This window comes from Choloepus didactylus, chromosome 5, assembly GCF_015220235.1.
Source record: "Choloepus didactylus isolate mChoDid1 chromosome 5, mChoDid1.pri, whole genome shotgun sequence".
Taxonomy (NCBI): domain Eukaryota; kingdom Metazoa; phylum Chordata; class Mammalia; order Pilosa; family Megalonychidae; genus Choloepus; species Choloepus didactylus.
Window position 1 is genome coordinate 115,715,125 of NC_051311.1, and position 20,043 is coordinate 115,735,167.

At 39.3% G+C, this 20,043-nt stretch overlaps 1 protein-coding gene across 2 annotated transcripts in view; it reads right to left on the reverse strand.

Moving 5' to 3' along the window:
• The window catches only part of COL28A1 (collagen type XXVIII alpha 1 chain), a 228,999-nt gene that overhangs the window by 70,005 nt on the left and 138,951 nt on the right, over positions 1–20,043 (reverse strand). The window contains exons 22-25 of one of the 2 annotated variants that reach the window (XM_037836764.1): positions 17,130–17,198; positions 16,424–16,492; positions 3,587–3,655; positions 3,364–3,432 (exon numbers count right to left, since the gene is read on the reverse strand). In XM_037836764.1, the coding sequence (XP_037692692.1) occupies positions 3,364–3,432; positions 3,587–3,655; positions 16,424–16,492; positions 17,130–17,198 (276 nt within the window). The remainder of the gene's footprint in view (positions 1–3,363; positions 3,433–3,586; positions 3,656–16,423; positions 16,493–17,129; positions 17,199–20,043) is intronic. The other variant, XM_037836765.1, reaches the window with a different exon arrangement.

Here is a 20,043-nt window from a genome sequence, read left to right on the forward strand (position 1 = left end):
CTTATGGAACTCAGCTGAGCCCTCATGTATCTTATAGGAGGCCAGGAAGGAACTCTTACCCCCAGGGACATCAGGGACACTATCCCTGGGTTATATGGCCTCATACCTCTTCAGCAATGAAAATACAAGAGCAAAGAGTTTTCTGCAGCTTCTCAAAGGGTGGTGAGATTTACATAACGATGTCCTCAAATCACAAGGGGTCCTCCTAGTCTCTAGAGAGCTCCAGTGAAAAAACGCAGGCAGTGTTAAGCAGGGTCCTTGAACTTGTCTTCCTTATCAACAAGCCAAAAGTTTGGGTGTAGGCAGTCAGGGTACCAAATGAGAACTTCCCATTTAACAAGAGTCTAAATTGTCAGTTCTATTTCCCATCATGTCTGAAAAGTGGCTTTTAAAACTGTACCTGCTACCTCCTTTGTAGTAGTCGTTTTTACAAAAATTTTAGAAATCTTTCAGAAGTCCTTGTTGAAATTAGAATCAAACTCAAGGCAATTGTTTATAGAAGGACTATAAACACTAATGTCATATGGAATTTTTCCACTTGGAAAAAAGTCATTGAGCACCACAAGGGTGCTAGATGTCAGGAACTGTTTTTTATATGTTTTGAAACATAAGAACTTTGATTTTCATATCTTTGTCATATGCTAAACACCTGTGACCTTAACTAAATATCACAAAAACCCACCATAAATTAATAGTTAACCTTAATGGTTTCCTCATTTCAAAACATCTTTGTTTTGCAAGCTAATGCCCTAAGGTCAAGATTTGAAGTGACTACACAGAGTTTAAATGAAAAACATTATCAGTATATATATGTCTATACAGTACACACACACACTCCCACACATCCCCACATACTTAGAATTTCTCTGTTATTTTAACACACAATGGAAGGAGAGGAATTTTGCACACATTGGGTCCTGTGTCTTTGCTACCATTGACAACTTTTAGTATTTTGAGAGTCTCACCTCTTTACCAAACCAGAGGGATGAAGTTAACTGGAACTAGACTTTACAAAATATCTCCCTTTCTTTACCAGTTTTTGTCCATGTGTGAGCACACACGTGTGTTTCTAAAAGTGTTCCCAAGAAAAGACTTCACATAGAGACTTTAAGTCCTCTACAAAGGAGAGGATTTTGAAAGTTATCTAAAAGCTGGTATTTGCTTTTAAAATTTCTTTTATTTTCAAGTTCCTTTGGCCCAAGAAGACTAGCTCATACTCTTGTCATCTCCTTCAAGGAGAGGAGATATCCTAGATAACATGACTTTACATCATCCACACAAAGAGGCAAGACTAACGGACAGAAGGGAAAGTGGCTGAGAGAGAGGCGGGTGCACCTGCAGGAAGCAGCTCCCCTGTGTCCACTAACAAAGATTGCGAGTTTTGCTTAACCACATCTTCTGGCAACATATTGTCTGGTTTTTTTGTTTGTTTGTTTGTTTTTGTTTTTGTTTTTAAAAAGAGACAGGATAAAATTTTGCAAGGAACTTCTTTTCTCTTGATTTGTTCCCCTAAAATGAATATGAAAGCAAATACATATTCATTTGTACTGGAAGGAAACAGTACATGAAATCATTTAGTCAATGTCATAGTTTTTATCTTAAATAATTTAACAGAATGGAAGGAAGGTACAAACTTGAAAATGTTCTTTCTCTGTATCTAAGTGCCTTTATTATTATTATTATTGCTACTGCTAAGTGGTAATACAATAGTATAACATAACATATACTTAACAAACTTACATAACATGTATAAGGTAATCTACTCTGTGAAAATGTAAATGATCATGTTTCCATTGGAATATAAGAACATCCCAGTATATATTTGACACATTTTATTTCAGGCCTTATTTTAAATAAGAATAAGTTTCTATTTCCCTAAGGGAATATTTAGTATAATAACACAAGTTTTACCAGTGTTTCACTCAAAGCAGGAAAAAATGAGGTTTATATATTGAATCTTGGTTTGTTTTTAAATTTTAACATTTTGGCAGATACTATGCCTTAAACAAAACACAATACTTCAATACCCAAATTCATTGTGGTCTGCATGCTACTACGGAGGTACATTAGAGGATCTGAGCAGTCCTAGGTCAGAACAAACCAGCGCCTTGATAAAGCACCTCAGGTTTGTTTCCCCTTTACAGTTTTCATGGCACCTTCAGATACATCCTCTTACTTGGCTCTCACAATTACCCCAAGACACAGACATGGAGGCAGTATTAATACCTCTTTTTAGAGATAATATTTAGTACAATAAGTTGCCAACTTTTCATTCTACTTGGGAGAAGTCAAAAAGGCACCTGCCCCATTAGGGAGGGTAGTATCAAAGTCTCATCCCTTCTAAGGGCGGTAAAAGAGACCAGGAATCAAGACGGGAAGGTGGCAGTGAGCTGGAACAGGGGAGGCCTGTGAGCTGGAGGCAGGCAGCAAGGCAGAGAGGGCAGGAGCTCAGGTCACGTCTCCAAGAGGCTTGTCAGCTATGGAAAGTGCTGACATTTGTTCTAAGTGCCAAGAGAAGCCCCTGGACCAGAATGTTTTAAGATAGAAAGGGATATGATCTGATTTATGGTTTTAGAAGACCACTCTGCCTGCTAGGTCATAGAAGGGCAGAAGTGGGAAAAGGAAGACCAGTGAAGAGGTTATTTCATTGGCTCAGGCAAGAGATGATGGTGATCGTCACTGCTGGAAGCAGAAGGACAAAAGGAGCCAGAGTCAAGATACATTTTGAAGGTAGAACTGACAGAATTTACTGGAAGATTAGACATTGAGGGAGGAGAGGGAAGTTGAGGGACCAAGGATAACTCTTACGTTTTCTGGCTTGAACAAGGGTGGCTGATTATGCCCTTTACAGGCTTATGGGGATGGGGGTGGGGGGCTGGAAGGGATCAAGGGCTTTATTTTTGATATATATGTGAGAAATCCAAGAGGAGATGTAAGATAAGAAACTAGAAATGTGAGGTGGAGCTTAGGGGAGAGAAAAGTCAGGCCAGAAGGTAGAAATTTGGAAGCCATCAGCACATGATGGTAGTTAAAGCCCCTGGACTGGATGAGAGCACCAAGAGAAAGAGTGTGGGTAGAAGAGAGAGGAGGCCTCAGAGCTGAACCCTGTTCTGGGTGGAGAAGAGGAAGAAGCAAGGAAGCATGAGAGTTGCTGCCAGGGAAGTGGGAGAAAAGCCACAAAGGTATCTAAATGCTGAAACTATTGCAAGTTCCCCAGGAAGTCCACAGAAGAGGGTAAATAACATCAATTGTTTCAGTTCTTCTACTCCTATACCTTTCCTGATGAAAAATTTCACCTTTATTAGAGTCATTTACCTAGGAATAATTTTGGAAGATAGTATGTTATCTACTCTAAAATCTTACCTTTGCTCCGGTGTCTCCCACTCCACGTAAACCCACTGGTCCAGGGGGTCCTGGTAACCCTCGAGGTCCCTGAGGTGACATAATAAAGGAGGGGGTGAGCATCTTGTGTGCAATTCTCATCAAGAAAGGAAGAGAGAGAAAGAGGCGATAGGGAGGGTGAGAAAGGAAAGGGAGGGGAGGGGAGGGGAGGAAGGGAAGGGAGAAAATCAGTGTCCACACTTACAGCCACACCTGGATAGCCATCGCCTTTGAGTCCTGGAGCACCCATTGGTCCCCGTGGGCCTTGGGCACCCTGGGTAAATTCCAACACCAGGTGATATTATTAGACTAAACTAAGAAACATTGGGCAAAACTTAAGAACAACAGCTCAGCATGCCAAAGGTGGATTTGGTAAATTCAAGGAATGATTTAAAAAAATTTTAGGAGGAAATCCTACCATCTAGGTCACTTGTTATCTCTTCCTAAGTCATCCATTTCAGTTCACTGGGAAGTATAGAATGAATGTAGAGAATATATGTGACCCATTACAAAAGAAACACTTCACAGGAAACAAAGTGGCTTATTGCTAATGTTTTCATTTTTAAAGTCACAAATTTTTAGTGCATGATAAATCAGGGAGAAATATAAACGTAAGAAAATTTAATAAGCATAGGTTTGAAGGGAAGACTAGCAGAGAATATATGGCAAAATTTTAATTTAGTGTGGAAAGAGACTACTGTCTGCTACCTATTGTTATGGTAAGTTTATTGTCTTCATCAATAGGACCCAAATTACATGCGGAATAAATAGGCCCAAATAAAAATAATAACATCAACTTTTTTAAAAACAAATTATGAAGGGATAGGACATTGAGTCTTTATGGTTCATATCTTGGAACCTGGGAAAAAGTTATAAATATTGCTTTCCAGTGATAACCTGAGATAACAAAAACTTTTAATAGTAACCTTTAGTTCTTATATAGAGGGTAGGAAAGGTGATTATTGTCTTGTTGGAAAACAGGGTTTTCTGACATGTGTAACACTCCTCCAAATGGAAATCAAAGAAATTGCTGGCAAAGGGAAAATAGAGAGAGAGTAAGGAAAAAATGAGGAAAACTCTTTTAGAAAAGATTTATCAAACATAAGAGCATTACATTTATCTTTAAAACTTGTAAAATTCCATTCTGTTACTGTGACAACTTTCACACAGACCCTTATCAAAGCATATTGCTTATTTTTATAACAAGCTGTTCACATTTGAAAATATTTATGGTTTTTCACATTAGGACAAACTCTAATAACTAGCACACCTTTGTTTTCTGAGGTTGGAAAAGGAGCAGGACTTTTGGTACTTTCCTTACCTGCAAACAAGCAGTGAGATCAAACTGCCACTATCCCAAGCCAAAAAGCTGCCCCAAATCCAACTCCCAAAAACTTTTCCCAACTCTACTCCTATGAATTAATGATTGACAAAACAAAACCAACACTCAAAAAAACTTCATAGCCTTGGAGCAATAAAATAGTTAAATTTATTTTGAAAACCATAAATGAAACAGCCATTTTTTTTCGTATTAAATCTAAAAGTCTGGCTTTATGTGGTTAACCTTCCTAAGAATGATCATCTTTGGGAAACATGTGGTCACTTGTAAAAACTTAAAGCTCTATTAATCATCAACAAAAACCCAAGATGGTTTCATAAAGTTGTGTGACAGAGAGCAAGAACAGAGCTGGGAAGGTGGATTTTGATATATTCGCCACTACAGGGAACTGGCCACTTCTCAGAAGCAATTCTATTAAGCTGTTCCAACAAAATTGAAGACTAAAACTCTTAAACATTTACTAAGGGACTCACCCCAAAATAAGAAACCCATGCTTATATAAGGAAAGGGCCAACAAAAAAACAAAGCAGTAACTGCTCTCTGGTTCAATTCAAAGGAAAAGGAAATTGGAATCCAAATTCACTTTTCAGTTTTTATTTCAAAGTTCCAAGCCTATAACAAATTACCAGCAGCTGTTACTGTTTAACCTCTGCCAACCCACAACGGGTGGGTGGGGCCTCAAAACACTCACAGGAAACCATGTTTTTCCTAGAGATCTTAGTCCTCCTGTAAAACTTTTAGTTAACTTCTACTTCCAATGTTTAATGGGAAATATCGGGGGCAAGGTAGGTGAAGTATTCTTTCTCAGATTTTTATTTTGGCCTCCTCACAATATTTTTAAAGATGCAATTTTGCCATTTGGCATTTCTTCACTAGATTCACTTTGAAGTGGCTCATTCAACAGAAGTTGAGGCAGAAATTTTAATTTGGTGTTTTGGAATGGGCTTTAGGGAGGGAAAGGGGTCTGCTAGCTTCCCAAAGTAGTACATGAAATTGAATTAATGTGCTAAAACTTCTGTCAGTCATTCAAAGAGGTATATGACCCCCCAAAAATTTAGGAACAACTGAATTAGGGAAGAATGTCAGAAAGAGTCCAAAAGAACAGGAAAATGATTAACGTAAAGGGGCAAGTAACTTTAAATACCATCACCAATAATACCCAATAATGAAACAGGTAAGACTTTTAAACTCTGGCAGCTCACTTAATTGGATTAAGAACTTAAAGCACTATTAAGAATAGTGTTAGTAAGAAGAGAGCACTATAAGTCGTGGAACTATGAATATACAGATTCAGGAAGTTATCAAACAACATGAAAATTGTCACCCAAATGTTCTTGATCAATGTCATATCTCTATTATTATCATCAGGAAATTTAAAATTTTCTCCTTGCACAATAAAAATGTATAGTCGGGAGAGGCGGGGCAAGATGACGGATTGGTGAACTGTATATTTTAGTTACTCCTCCAGGAAAGTAGGTAGAAAGCCAGGAACTGCATGGACTGGACACCGCAGAGCCATCTGACTTTGGGCATACTTCATACAACACTCATGAACATGTCGAAATGCTGAGATCAGTGAAATCTGTAAGTTTTTGCGGCGAGGGGACCCGCGCCCCTCCCTGCCAGGCTCAGTCCCGTGGGAGGAGGGGCTGTCAGCGCCGGGAAGGAGAAGGGAGAACTGCAGTGGCAGCTCTTATCGGAAACTCATTCTACTGATCCAAACTCCAACCACAGACAGACTGAGACCAGACACCAGGGAATCTGAGAGCAGCCAGTCCAGCAGAGAAGAGACAGACATAGCAAAAAACAGCAAGAAAAACTCCAAAATAAAAGCAGAGGCTTTTTGGAGTTCTGGTGAACATAGAAAGGGGAAGGGCAGAGCTCAGGCCCTGAGGCTCATATGCAAATCCCGAAGAAAAACTGATCTCTCTGCCCCCTGGATCTTTCCTTAATGGCCCTAATTGCTTTGTCTCTCAGCATTTCAATAACTCATTAGATCTGCGAGGAGGGCTTTTTTCTTTTTTTTATCCTTTTTTTTCTGTTTCTAAAACAATCACTCTAAGCAGCCCAATACAGAAAGCCTCAAAAACTTGCAATTTGGGCAGGTCAAGACAAGAGCAGAACTAAGAGAGCTCTGAGACAAAAGGCAATAATCCAGTGGCTGAGAAAATTCACTAAACACCACAACTTCCCAAGAAAAGGGGGGTGTCCGCTCACAGCCATCATCCTGGTAGACAGGAAACACTCCTGCCCATTGCCAGCCCCATAGCCCAGAGCTGCCCCAGACAACCCAGTGTGACGGAAGTGCTTCAAATAACACGCAAACACCACAAAACTGGGCGTGGACATTAGCCTTCCCTGCACCCTCAGCTGGTTGTCCAAGAGTTGGGAAGGTGGAGCAGTGTGAATTAACAAAGCCCCATCCAGCCATCAGTTCAGCAGACGGGGACCCTCCCTACACAGCCCAGCAGCCCAGAACTGCCCTGGGGGGATGGCACTCACCTGTGACATAGCACAGTCATCCCTCAACAGAGGACCAGGGGGTGCACGGCCTGGAAGAGGGACCCACTTGCAAGTCTCAGGAGCCATACGCCAATACCAAGGACTTGTGGGTCAGTGGCAGACACAAACTGTGGCAGGACTGAACTGAAGGATTAGACTATTGCAGCACCTTTAAAACTCAAGGAACACCAGGGAGATTTGATTGTTAGAGCCACCCACCCTCCCTGACTGCCCAGACACACGCGTCATATACAGGGCAGGCAACACCAACTACACATGCAAGCTTGGTACACCAATTGGACCCCACAAGACTCACTCCCCCACTCATCACAAAGCCAAAGCAGAGGAGAGCTGGCTTGTGGAGAACAGGTGGCTCATGGACGCCACCTACTGCTTAGTTAGAGAAAGTGTACTCCACGAAGCTGTAGATCTGATAAATTAGAGATAAGGACTTCAATTGGTCTACGAATCCTAAAAGAACCGTATCAACTAGAGCAAATGCCAAGAGGCCAAAAACAACAGAAAATTATAAAGCACATGAAAAAACCAGACGATATGGATAACCCAAGCCCAAGCACCCAAATTAAAAGATCACAAGAGACACAGTCCCTAGAGCAACTAATCAAAGAAATGAAGATGAACAATGAGACCGTAGTACGGGATACAAAGGATATCAAGAAGACCCTAGAAAAGCATAAAGAAGACATTGCAAGACTAAATAAAAAAATAGATGATCTTATGGAAATTAAAGAAACTGCTGACCAAATTAAAAAGATTCTGGATACTCATTGTACAAGACTAGAGGAAGCTGAACAAGGGATCAGTGACCTGGAAGATGACAGAATGGAAAATGAAAGCACAAAAGAAAGAATGGGGAAAAAATTAAAAAAATCAAAATGGACTTCAGGGATATGATAGATGATATAAAACGTCCGAATATAAGACTCATTGGTGTTCCAGAAGGGGAAGAAAAGGGTAAAGATCTAGGGAGAGTATTCAAAGAAATTGTTGGGGAAAACTTCCCAAATCTTTTAAACACCATAAATACCAAATCATAAATACCCAGTGAACTCCAAATAGAATAAATCCAAATAAACCCACTCCAAGACATATTCCAATCACACTGTCAAACACCGAAGAGAAAGAGCAAGTTCTGAAAGCAGCAAGAGAAAAGCAATTCACCACAAAGGAAACAGCATAAGAATAAGTAGTGACTATTCAGCAGCCACCATGGAGGCGAGAAGGCAGTGGCACGATATATTTAAAATTCTGAGTGAGAAAAATTTCCAACCAAGAATACTTTATCCAGCAAAGCTCTCCTTCAAATTTGAGGGAGAGCTTAAATTTTTCACAGACAAACAAATGCTGAGAGAATTTGCTAACAAAAGGCCTGCCATACTGGAGATACTAAAGGGAGCCCTACAGACAGAGAAACAAAGAAAGGACAGAGAGACTTGGAGAAAGGTTCAGTACTAAAGAGATTCGGTACGGGTACAATAAAGGATATTAATAGAGAGAGGGGAAAAATATATATGACAAACATAAACCAAAGGATAAGATGGCTGATTCAAGAAATGCCTTCACAGTTATAACGTTGAATGTAAATGGTTTAAACTCCCCAATTAAAAGATATAGATTCGCAGAATGGATCAAAAAAAATGAACCATCAATATGTTGCATACAAGAGACTCATCTTAGACACAGGGACACAAAGAAATTGAAAGTGAAAGGATGGAAAAAAATATTTCATGCAAGCTACAGCCAAAAGAAAGCAGGTGTAGCAATATTAATCTCAGATAAAATAGGCTTTAAATGCAGGGATGTTTTCAGAGACAAAGAAGGGCACTACATACTAATAAAAGGGGCAATTCAGCAAGAAGAAATAACAATCATAAATGTTTATGCACCCAATCAAGGTGCCACAAAATATATGAGAGAAACACTGGCAAAACTGAAGGAAGCAATTGATGTTTCCACAATAATTGTGGGAGACTTCAACACAACACTCTCTCCTATTGATAGATCAACCAGGCAGAAGACCAATAAGGAAATTGAAAACCTAAACAATCTGATTAATGAATTAGATTTAACAGACATATATAGAACATTACATCCCAAATCACCAGGATACACATACTTCTCTAGTGCTCACGGAACCTTCTCCAGAATAGATCATACACTGGGACATAAAACAAGGCTCAATAAATTTAAAAAGATTGAAATTATTCAAAGCACATTCTCTGACCACAATGGAATACAATTAGAAATCAATAACCATCAGAGACTTAGAAAATTCACAAATACCTGGAGGGTAAACAACACACTCCTAAACAATCAGTGGGTTAAAGAAGAAATAGCAAGAGAAATTGCTAAATATATAGAGACGAATGAAAATCAGAACACAACATACCAAAACCTATGGGATGCAGCAAAAGCAGTACTGAGGGGGAAATTTATAGCACTAAATGCATACATTAAAAAGGAAGAAAGAGCCAAAATCAAAGAACTAATGGATCAACTGAAGAAGCTAGAAAATGAAAAGCAAACCAATCCTAAACCAAGTAGAAGAAAAGAAATAACAAGGATTAAAGCAGAAATAAATGACATAGAGAACAAAAAAATAATAGAGAGGATAAATATCACCAAAAGTTGGTTCTTTGAGAAGATCAACAAGATTGACAAGCCCCTAGCTAGACTGACAAAATCAAAAAGAGAGAAGACCCATACAAACAAAACAATGAATGAAAAAGGTGACATAACTGCAGATCCCGAAGAAATTTAAAAAATTATAAGAGCATACTATGAACAACCATATGGCAACAAACTGGATAATGTAGAGGAAATGGACAATTTCCTGGAAACATATGAACAACGTAGACTGACCAGAGAAGAAATAGAAGACCTCAACCAACCCATCACAAGCAAAGAGATCCAATCAGTCATCAAAAATATTCCCACAAATAAATGCCCAGGGCCAGATGGCTTCACAGGGGAATTCTACCAAACTTTCCAGAAAGAACTGACATCAATCTTACTCAAACTCTTTCAAAACATTGAAGAAAATGGAACACTCCCTAACTCATTTTATGAAGCTAACATCAATCTAATACCAAAACCAGGCAAAGATGCTACAAAAAAGGAAAACTACCGGCCAATCTCCCTAATGAATATAGATGCAAAAATCCTCAACAAAATACTTGCAAATCGAATCCAAAGACACATTAAAAAAATCATACACCATGACCAAGTGGGTTCATTCCAGGCATGCAAGGATGGTTCAACATAAGAAAATCAATGTATTACAACACATTAACTATTCGAAAGGGAAAAATCAAATGATCATCTCAATAGATGCTGAAAAAGCATTTGACAAAATCCAACATCCGTTTTTGATAAAAACACTTCAAAGGGTAGAATTGAAGGAAACTTCCTCAATATGATAAAGAACATATATGAAAAACCCACAGCCAGCACAGTACTCAATGGTGAGAGACTGAAAGCCTTCCCTCTAAGATCAGGAACAAAACAAGGATGCCCGCTATCACCACCGTTATTCAACATTGTGCTGTAAGTGCTAGCCAGGGCAATGCAGCAAGACAAAGAAATAAAAGGCATCCAAATTGGAAAAGAAGAAGGAAAACTGTCATTGTTTGCAGATGATATGATCTTATATCTGGAAAACCCTGAGAAATCAATGATACAGCTACTAGAGCTAATAAACAAATTTAGCAGAGTAGCAGGATAAAAGATTAATGCACATAAGTCAGTAATGTCTCTATATGCTAGAAATGAACAAACTGAAGAGACACTCAAGAAAAAGATACCATTTTCAATAGCAACTAAAAAAATCAAGTACCTAGGAATAAACTTAACCAAAGATGTAAAAGACCTATACAAAGAAAACTACATAACTCTACTAAAAGAAATAGAAGGGGAAAAATATTCCATGTTCATGGATAGGAAGGCTAAATGTCATTACGATGTCAATTCTACCCAAACTCATCTACAGATTCAATGCAATCCCAATCAAAATTCCAACAACCTACTTTGCAGACTTGGAAAAGCTAGTTATCAAATTTATTTGGAAAGGAAAGATGCCTCGAATTGCTAAAGACACTCTAAAAAAGAAAAACGAAGTGGGAGGACTTACACTCCCTGACTTTGAATCTTATTATAAAGCCACAGTTGTCAAAACAGCATGGTACTGGCACAAAGATAAACATATAGATCAGTGGAATCGAATTGAGAATTCGGAGATAGACCCCCAGATCTATGGCTGACTGATCTTTGATAAGGCCCCCAAAGTCACTGAACTGGGTCATAATGGTCTTTTCAACAAATGGGGCTGGGAGAGTTGGATATCCATATCCAAAAGAATGAAAGAGGACCCCTACCTCACACCCTACACAAAAATTAACTCAAAATGGAACAAAGATCTCAATATAAAAGAAAGCACCATAAAACTCCTAGAAGATAATGTAGGAAAACATCTTCAAGACCTAGTATTAGGCGGACACTTCCTAGACTTTCGACCCAAAGCACAAGCAACAAAAGACAAAATAGATAAATGGGAACTCCTCAAGCTTAGAAGTTTCCGCACCTCAAAGGAATTTCTCAAAAAGGTAAAGAGGCAGCCAACTCAATGGGAAAAAATTTTTGGAAACCATGTATCTGACAAAAGACTGATATCTTGCATATATAAAGAAATCCTACAACTCAATGACAATAGTACAGACAGCCCAATTATAAAATGGGCAAAAGATATGAAAAGACAGTTCTCTGAACAGGAAATACAAATGGCCAAGAAACACATGAAAAAATGTTCAGCTTCACTAGCTATTAGAGAGATGCAAATTAAGACCACAATGAGATACCATCTCACACCGATTAGAATGGCTGCCATTAAACAAACAGGAAACTACAAATGCTGGAGGGGGTGTGGAGAAATTGGAACTCTTATTTATTGTTGGTGGGACTTTATAATGGTTCAGCCACTCTGGAAGTCAGTCTGGCAGTTCCTTAGAAAACTAGATATAGAGTTACCATTCGATCCAGCGATTGTACTTCTCGGTATATACCCGGAAGATTGGAAAGGAGTGACACGAACAGATATCTGCACACCAATGTTCATAGCAGCATTATTCACAATTGCCAAGAGATGGAAACAACCCAAATGTCCTTCAACAGATGAATGGATAAATAAAATTTGGTATATACACACAATGGAATACTACACGGCAGTAAGAAAGAACGATCTCGTGAAACATATGACAACATGGATGAACCTTGAAGACATAATGCTGAGCGAAATAAGCCAGGCACAAAAAGAGAAATATTATATGCTACCACTAATGTGAACTTTGAAAAATGTAAAATAAACGGTTTATAATGTAGAATGTAGGGGAACTAGCAATAGAGAACAATTAAGGAAGGGGGAGCAATAATCCAATAAGAACAGATAAGCTATCATGGGTAAATTTAACATTCTGGGAATGCCCAAGAATGACTATGGTCTGTTAATTTCTGATGGGTATAGTAGGAACAAGTTCACAGAAATGTTGCTATATTAGGTAACTTTCTTCGGGTAGAGTAGGAACATGTTGGAAGTAAAGTAGTTATCTTAGGTTAGTTGTCTTTTTCTTACTCCTTGATTATGGTCTCTTTGAAATGTTCTTTTATTGTATTTTTTTTTAATTATTTTTTAAATTTTTTTATTTTTCATACAGTTGATTTAAAAAAAAAAAGTTAAAAAAAACAAGGAAAAAAGTATGTAGAGTCCCCTTGAGGAGCCTGTGGAGAATGCAGGGGTATTCGCCTACCCCACCTCCATGGTTGCTAACATGACCACAGACCTAGGGGACTGGTGGTTTGATGGGTTGAGCCCTCTACCACATGATTTACCCTTGGGAAGACTGTTGCTGCAAAGCAGAGGCTAGGCCTCCCTATAATTGTGCCTAAGAGCCTCCTCCCGAATGCCTCTTTGTTGCTCAGATGTGGCCCTCTCTCTCTAGCCAAGCCAACTTGAAAGGTGAAATCACTGCCCTCCTCCCTACGTGGGATCAGACACCTAAGGGAATGAATCTCCCTGGCAACACGGAATATGACTCCCAGGGAGGAATGTAGACCCGGCATCATGGGATGGAGAACATCTTCTTGACCAAAAGGGGGATGTGAAAGGAAATGAAATAAGCTTCAGTGGCAGAGAGATTCCAAAAGGAGCCGAGAGGTCACTCTGGTGGGCACTCTTACGCACAATTTAGACAACCCTTTTTAGGTTCTAAAGAATTGGGGTAGCTGGTGGTAGATACCTGAAAGTATCAAACTACAACCCAGAACCCATGAATCTCGAAGACAATTGTATAAAAATGCAGCTTATGAGGGGTGACAATGGGATTGGGAAAGCCATAAGGACCACACTCCCCTTTGTCTAGTTTATGGATGGATGAGTAGAAAAATAAGGGAAGGAAACAAACAAATGAACAAACAGACAAAGTAGCAGTGTTCTTTTTTATTTTAATTGCTCTTTTTCACTTTAATTATTATTCTTGTTATTTTTGTGTATGTGCTAATGAAGGTGTCAGGGATTGATTTAGGTGATGAATGTACAACTATGTAATGGTACTGTGAACAATCGAATGTATGATTTGTTTTGTATGACTGTGTGGTATGTGAATATATCTCAATAAAATGAAGATTTAAAAAAAAATTAATAAAACCAAAAGAAACATATATATATACATATGGTCGGGACCCCCCTGAAGAGCTGGGGGAGGATACAGAGGTGTTGGACTTCCTCACCTTTATTGTTGCTGATGTTGTCACAAACATCAGGGACTGACAGCTTGATGTGCTGAGCCCTCTGTGTTGGGACTTGCCCCTGTGAAGCTTGTTACCACAAGGAGAGGCTAACCCTGCTTATAATTGTGCCTAAGAGTCTCCCCGAGTGCCTCTTTGTTGCTCAGATGTGGCCCTCTCTCTAAGCCACCTTGGTGGGTGACCTTGCTGCCCTCATCCCTACATGGTACCTGACTCCCAGGGGTGTAAATCTCCCTGGCAACACAGGATATGACGCCTGGGGATGAATCTGGACCCAGCATCGTGGGATTGAGAACATCTTCTTGACCAAAAGGGGGATTGTGGCAACCTGTGGCCTGAGCAAAACAGGCCTGCAGATCTTTGGTGCATAGCAGTCTGTGTGACCTAGGCAGCTAAATGTTTAACCTATTGTCTTTGTAAGCCAGTAAGGAGAAAAAGGGTAAATTGACCTTAAAATGTAACTTTGGGAAGCAGGCAGGAAGTGAGAGACTCTTAGTCTCACAAAAAGAGCAAAATGTAATTGTTCAAATGTTATTCTAGTCCTTCCTGCACCACCCCTTAGGTCAGAGTGACCTGTTCCTGCATCTATGCTCCCCCCACCCTTAGGAATGTCTTTGTCTAAAACCCTTATAAAAGGGCTTGCTGTTCTCTGAATCACATGGCTGACTTTCCCTGCAAAAGCTGTACCTGCCCGGCGAGAGAAAAGCTGTTTGAATTCTGCCTCCCTGTGTGTAAGCCCCAAATAAAGTTCATGTTTCAGAAAATGCTGGGTCTTCCCTTTGGTCTTTTGACTGGTAAAGCCCCCTCGGGCTGTGACAGGGATGCAAAATGGAAGTAAATAAAGCTTCAGTGGCTGAGAGTTTTCAAATGGAGTTGAGAGGTCACCCTGGTGGACATTCTTACGCACTATATAGATAACACTGTTTAGGTTTTAATATATTGGAATAGCTAGAAGTAAATACCTGAAACTACCAAACTCTAACCCAGTAGCCTTGACTCTTGAAGACAATTGTATAACAATGTAGATTACAAGGGGTGACAGTGTGATTTGTGAAAACCCTGTGGATCGCACTCCCTTTATTCAGTGTATGGATGGATGAGTAGAAAAATGGGGACAAAAACTAAATGAAAAATAGGGTGGGAAGGGGGGGAGGTGATTTGGGTGTTCTTTTTTACTTTTATTTTTTATTCTTATTCCGATTCTTTCTGGTGTAAGGAAAATGTTCAAAAATAGACTGGGGTGATGAATGCACAACTATAGGATGGTACTGTGAACAGTTGATTGTACACCATGGATGATTGTATGGTATGTGAATATATCTCAATAAAACTGAATTAAAAAAAATTTTTTTTCTCCTTGCATCATCTCCATAACCTGGGTTCCCATAGAAAGTTGCCATAGTTTGGGTTTGCATGTGCCTCATGGTCTGGGGGTTGGGTGACCAACTCGTCCCAGTTTTGGACCTGTAAGTCCCAGGTCGTGGGAATCCCCTGAGTCCTAGACAAACCAGGACGCTGTCACCCTGGGGGAAGGCCTGTTCAAGCAGTGGAGAGCAGCAGAGGCCTGGGAGCCTCCCTCTCCCTTCAACAAGAACCACTCCAACTTCTATCAGTTTTACATAATAGGCTTTGCATTACATTTCACCTAAAAGATGGTTCCAAGTTTTCTTTTTCTAAGTCTGAAAATCACTGATGTAAGTACCTGAACCCTTTCATCTAGAAGAGACTGTTTTTTAGGAAAGCACATTAGCTAGTTTCAAAGCTACATAACAACATGTTGTTAATTTAGTAAGGGCTGCTTATGGGGCCTTCAAGACTGTTCTCGTAAACAGATGTGCATGTTGACACTTAGGACAGTTAAATTTTGCTAAGATGCTGAGTTTTCTTTGAAGAGAAGAATGGTGCTTCATTGCCATTGAAAAATAGACATGATTACTTAAAGGTGTTTTCTCCTATTATAATTTGCATTTATATTTAAAATAACTCGGAAGCATGGATAACCAAAGCAGGAGAAATTTGATTCAATAAAGCTTCCAAGCACAAACTTTTGGGACAATGTTTTGCACTGTTTTGCACAGATATGCCAGATATTAAGTAAATGAAAGAAGCTAGAGACCATATAATCCCTTATATCACAGACATTACAAAAAGAGCATTTTCAAACTATCGTTTAATCAGTAAATGTTTAACTGTAGGACTTACTGTCCCTACATTTATGAAAAATAAATACTCTGATTTTTTAAAAAGAGAATAGCTGTATTCTTACATTTGAGTTCATCAATGTAAAAACTTTGCAAGTAGAACAATCGTCAACTTATTAGGCATCAAATCTACCTTCACTTCTCTCACATACAGAACAAGAAAAAGAACATGAATAAAGCCTACCTTTGGTCCTCGAATAGAAATTCCAGGTTCTCCTTTAAATCCAGGCATCCCAGGTCCTCCTCTATCTCCCTGTACATTTCAAACAACATTCACAGTTTCTGGCTATAGATTGCATGAGAAACCATCAAGGCGCAGAGCATAAAGGAGATTGGCTGATTTGGAGAGCTTAATCTATCAGTCTCAGACCTTGACACAGCACATTCTTCTAATATATTTGAGAGGAATTTAAAATCCTAAGTAAATAAAACCTGTCAGTAAAGACTACTACAGCTGTTTCTAGAAAGTCCACTGCAATAAGGGGCTCTCCAGACTCCAATATTTAGACTTACTTAGAATGGCATGGGATGCTCTATAAATCTGAATGCACTTCTTTTCTGCCAGACTTCCTGATTATAAATACTAGCAGATTTTTCTAAATAAGAACAATAAACTCTTACCTGCTTTAAGACCTAGGATTTGGTGGAGATAGTGCAGGGTGAAGCAATAGCACTAGCCAAGGAGCAAAAGAGCTGGTTTCTAGTTCTGATTTTGCCACTGGACTATAGTTTACTTATCTGTAAAATATCAAGGTTGAACTAGATAATTCCTTGGAGCTCTTCCCAAACTAAAATTCTAATTCCCTGATCATGAAAGATATTTTTTTCCTCCAAATGTCAAATGTCTTTTCATTCAAGTAAAAGAAAAAATTATTTCCAAAAATGCATACCTTTGTCCCAGGTGGTCCAGGAATTGATGCTCCAGGCATTCCAAAAGGTCCAATAATGCCCTGCTCACCCTACAAAAAAGAGCAAAATACTCATACATTTCAAGCAGAGAAATCATATATGGGGACTATATTAGGAAAACCACAGAAATGTCTTCGCAGCATTTTTTTTTTTTTTTTTTGATTGGAAATAGGTTTTTTTTTTTTTTTTTTCATTTTTATTGAGATTGTTCAGATACCATACAATTATCCAAAGATCCAAAGTGTACAATCACTTGCCCCTGGGTACCCTCATACATCTGTGCATCCATCACACTTAATTTTTGTTCAATTTTTAGAAACTTTTCATTACTCCAGACAAGAAATAAAGTGAAAGATGAAAAGAGAAAAAAAGAAAAGGAAACTCTAAACCTCCCCTATCCCTAACCAACCCCCCTCAATTGTTGACTCCTAGTATTGATATAGTACATTTGTTACTGTTTATGAAAAAATGTTGAAATACTACTAACTGTAGTATATAGTTTGTAATAGATACATAGTTCTTCCCTATATGCCCCTCTATTATTAACTTCTAATTGTATTGTCATACATTTGTTCTGGTTCATGAAGTGATTTCTAGTATTTGTACAGTTGATCATGGACATTGCCCACCATAGGATTCAGTTTTATACATTTCCATCTTTTGACCTCCAACTTTCCTTCTGGTGACATAAATGACTCTGAGCTTCCCCTTTCCACCTCATTCACACACCATTCGGCACTGTTAGTTATTCTCACATCTTGCTACCAACACCCCTGTTCATTTCCAAACATTTTAAGTTCATCCTAATTGAACATTCTGCTCATACTAAGCAAGAGCATCTACATTCCTTCCACAAGGCAGGAGGGAGAGTCATAGAAGGTAGAGAGGCCAAAGAAAGAGGAAACAAAAAAATGACAGCTAGGAAGCAGCAAAAGGAAAAATAACCTTAAATCAAAGTAGAATAAAGAATCAGACAATACCACCAATGTCAAGTGTCTAACATGCCTCCCCTATCCCCCCCTCTTATCTGCATTCACCTTGGTATATCACCTTTGTCACATTAAAGGAAGCATAATACAATGATTCTATTAGTTACAGTCTCTAGTTTATGCTGATCGCATCCCTCCCCCAATGTCTCCCCATTTTTAACACCTTGCAAGGTTGACATTTGCTTGCTCTCCCTCGTAAAAGAACATATTTGTACATTTTATCACAATTGTTGAATACTCTAGATTTCACCAAGTTACACAGTCCCAGTCGTTATCTTTCCTCCTTTCTTGTGGTGTCTCACATGCTCCCCATCTTCCTCTCTCAACCGTATTCATAGTTACCTTTGTTCAGTGTACTTACATTGTTGTGCTACCATCTCCCAAAATTGTGTTCCAAACCACACACTCCTGTCTTCTATCACCCTGTAGTGCTCCCTTTAGTATTTCCTGTAGGGCAGGTGTCTTGTTCACAAAGTCTCTCATTGTCTGTTTGTCAGAAAATATTTTGAGCTCTCCCTCATATTTGAAGGACAGCTTTGCTGGATACAGGATTCTTGGTTGGTGGTTTTTCTCTTTCAGTATCTTAAATATATCACAACACTTCCTTCTTGCCTCCATGGTTTCTGCTGAGAGATCCGCACATAGTCTTATTAAGCTTCCTTTGTATGTAATGGATTGCTTTTCTCTTGCTGCTTTCAGGATTCTCTCTTTGTCTTTGACATTTGATAATCTGATTATTAAGTGTCTTGGCGTAGGCCTATTCATATCTCTTCTGTTTGGAGTACGCTGCGCTTCTTGGATCTGTAATTTTATGTCTTTCATAAGAGATGGGAAATTTTCATTAATTATTTCCTCTATTATTGCTTCTGCCCCCTTTCCCTTCTCTTCTCCTTCTGGGACACCAATGATACGTACATTATTGTACTTTGTTTCATCCTTGAGTTCCCGGAGACGCTGCTCATATTTTTTCATTCTTTTCTCCATCTGCTCCTTTGCGTGTAGGCTTTCAGGTGTTTTGTTCTCCAGTTCCTGAGTGTTTTCTTTTGCCTCTTGAGATCTGCTGTTGTATGTTTCCATTGTGTCTTTCATCTCTTGTGTTGTGCCTTTCATTTCCATAGATTCTACTAGTAGGTTTTTTGAACTTTTGATTTCTGCTGTATACATGTCTAGTACTTCCTTTACAGCCTCTATCTCTTTTGCAATATCTTCTCTAAACTTTTTGATTTGGTTTAGCATTAGTTGTTTAAATTCCTGTATCTCAGTTGAAGTGTACGTTTGTTCCTTTGACTGGGCCATAACTTTGTTTTTCTTAGTGTAGGTTGTAATTTTCTGTTGTCTAGGCATGGTTTCCTTGGTTATCCAAATCAGGTTTTCCCAGACCAGAACAGGCTCAGGTCCCAGAGGGAAGAAATATTCAGTATCTGGTTTCCCTGCGGGTGTGTCTTAGAAAATTGCTCCACCCTTTGATGCCTCAGGTCACTGTGCTTTTCTGCCCAGCAGGTGACGCCTGTTAGCCTATAATTCTTGACTGGTGTGAGGAGGCATGGCTGTGTTCTCCCAGGCTCTGGGGTCTGGTTCTGAATGGAAAGGGCCCCACCCCTTTCCTCCTAGAGAAGACAGACCCCTCAGGTGGAGGTCATTAACATTTCAATGGTCTCGCTCTCTGCTTGTGGTGTTTCCACCCTTCCCACAGTCACAACCCTGGAAACTGAAAATGACTGGGGCTTTCTCCACTGAGCCAAAAAAGAAACAGATAGTCCCCTTCAGACCCAGTCCAAGGCGACCCTCCGGCTCTCCCAGGTCAGTCGTCACCCAAAGCCTCTGTCTGTTTTTTGGGGCTGCGTACCTGTAGTGAGCAGTTCACACTCGCTACTTAAAACCCCAGTTGGAGCTCAGCTGAGCTGTA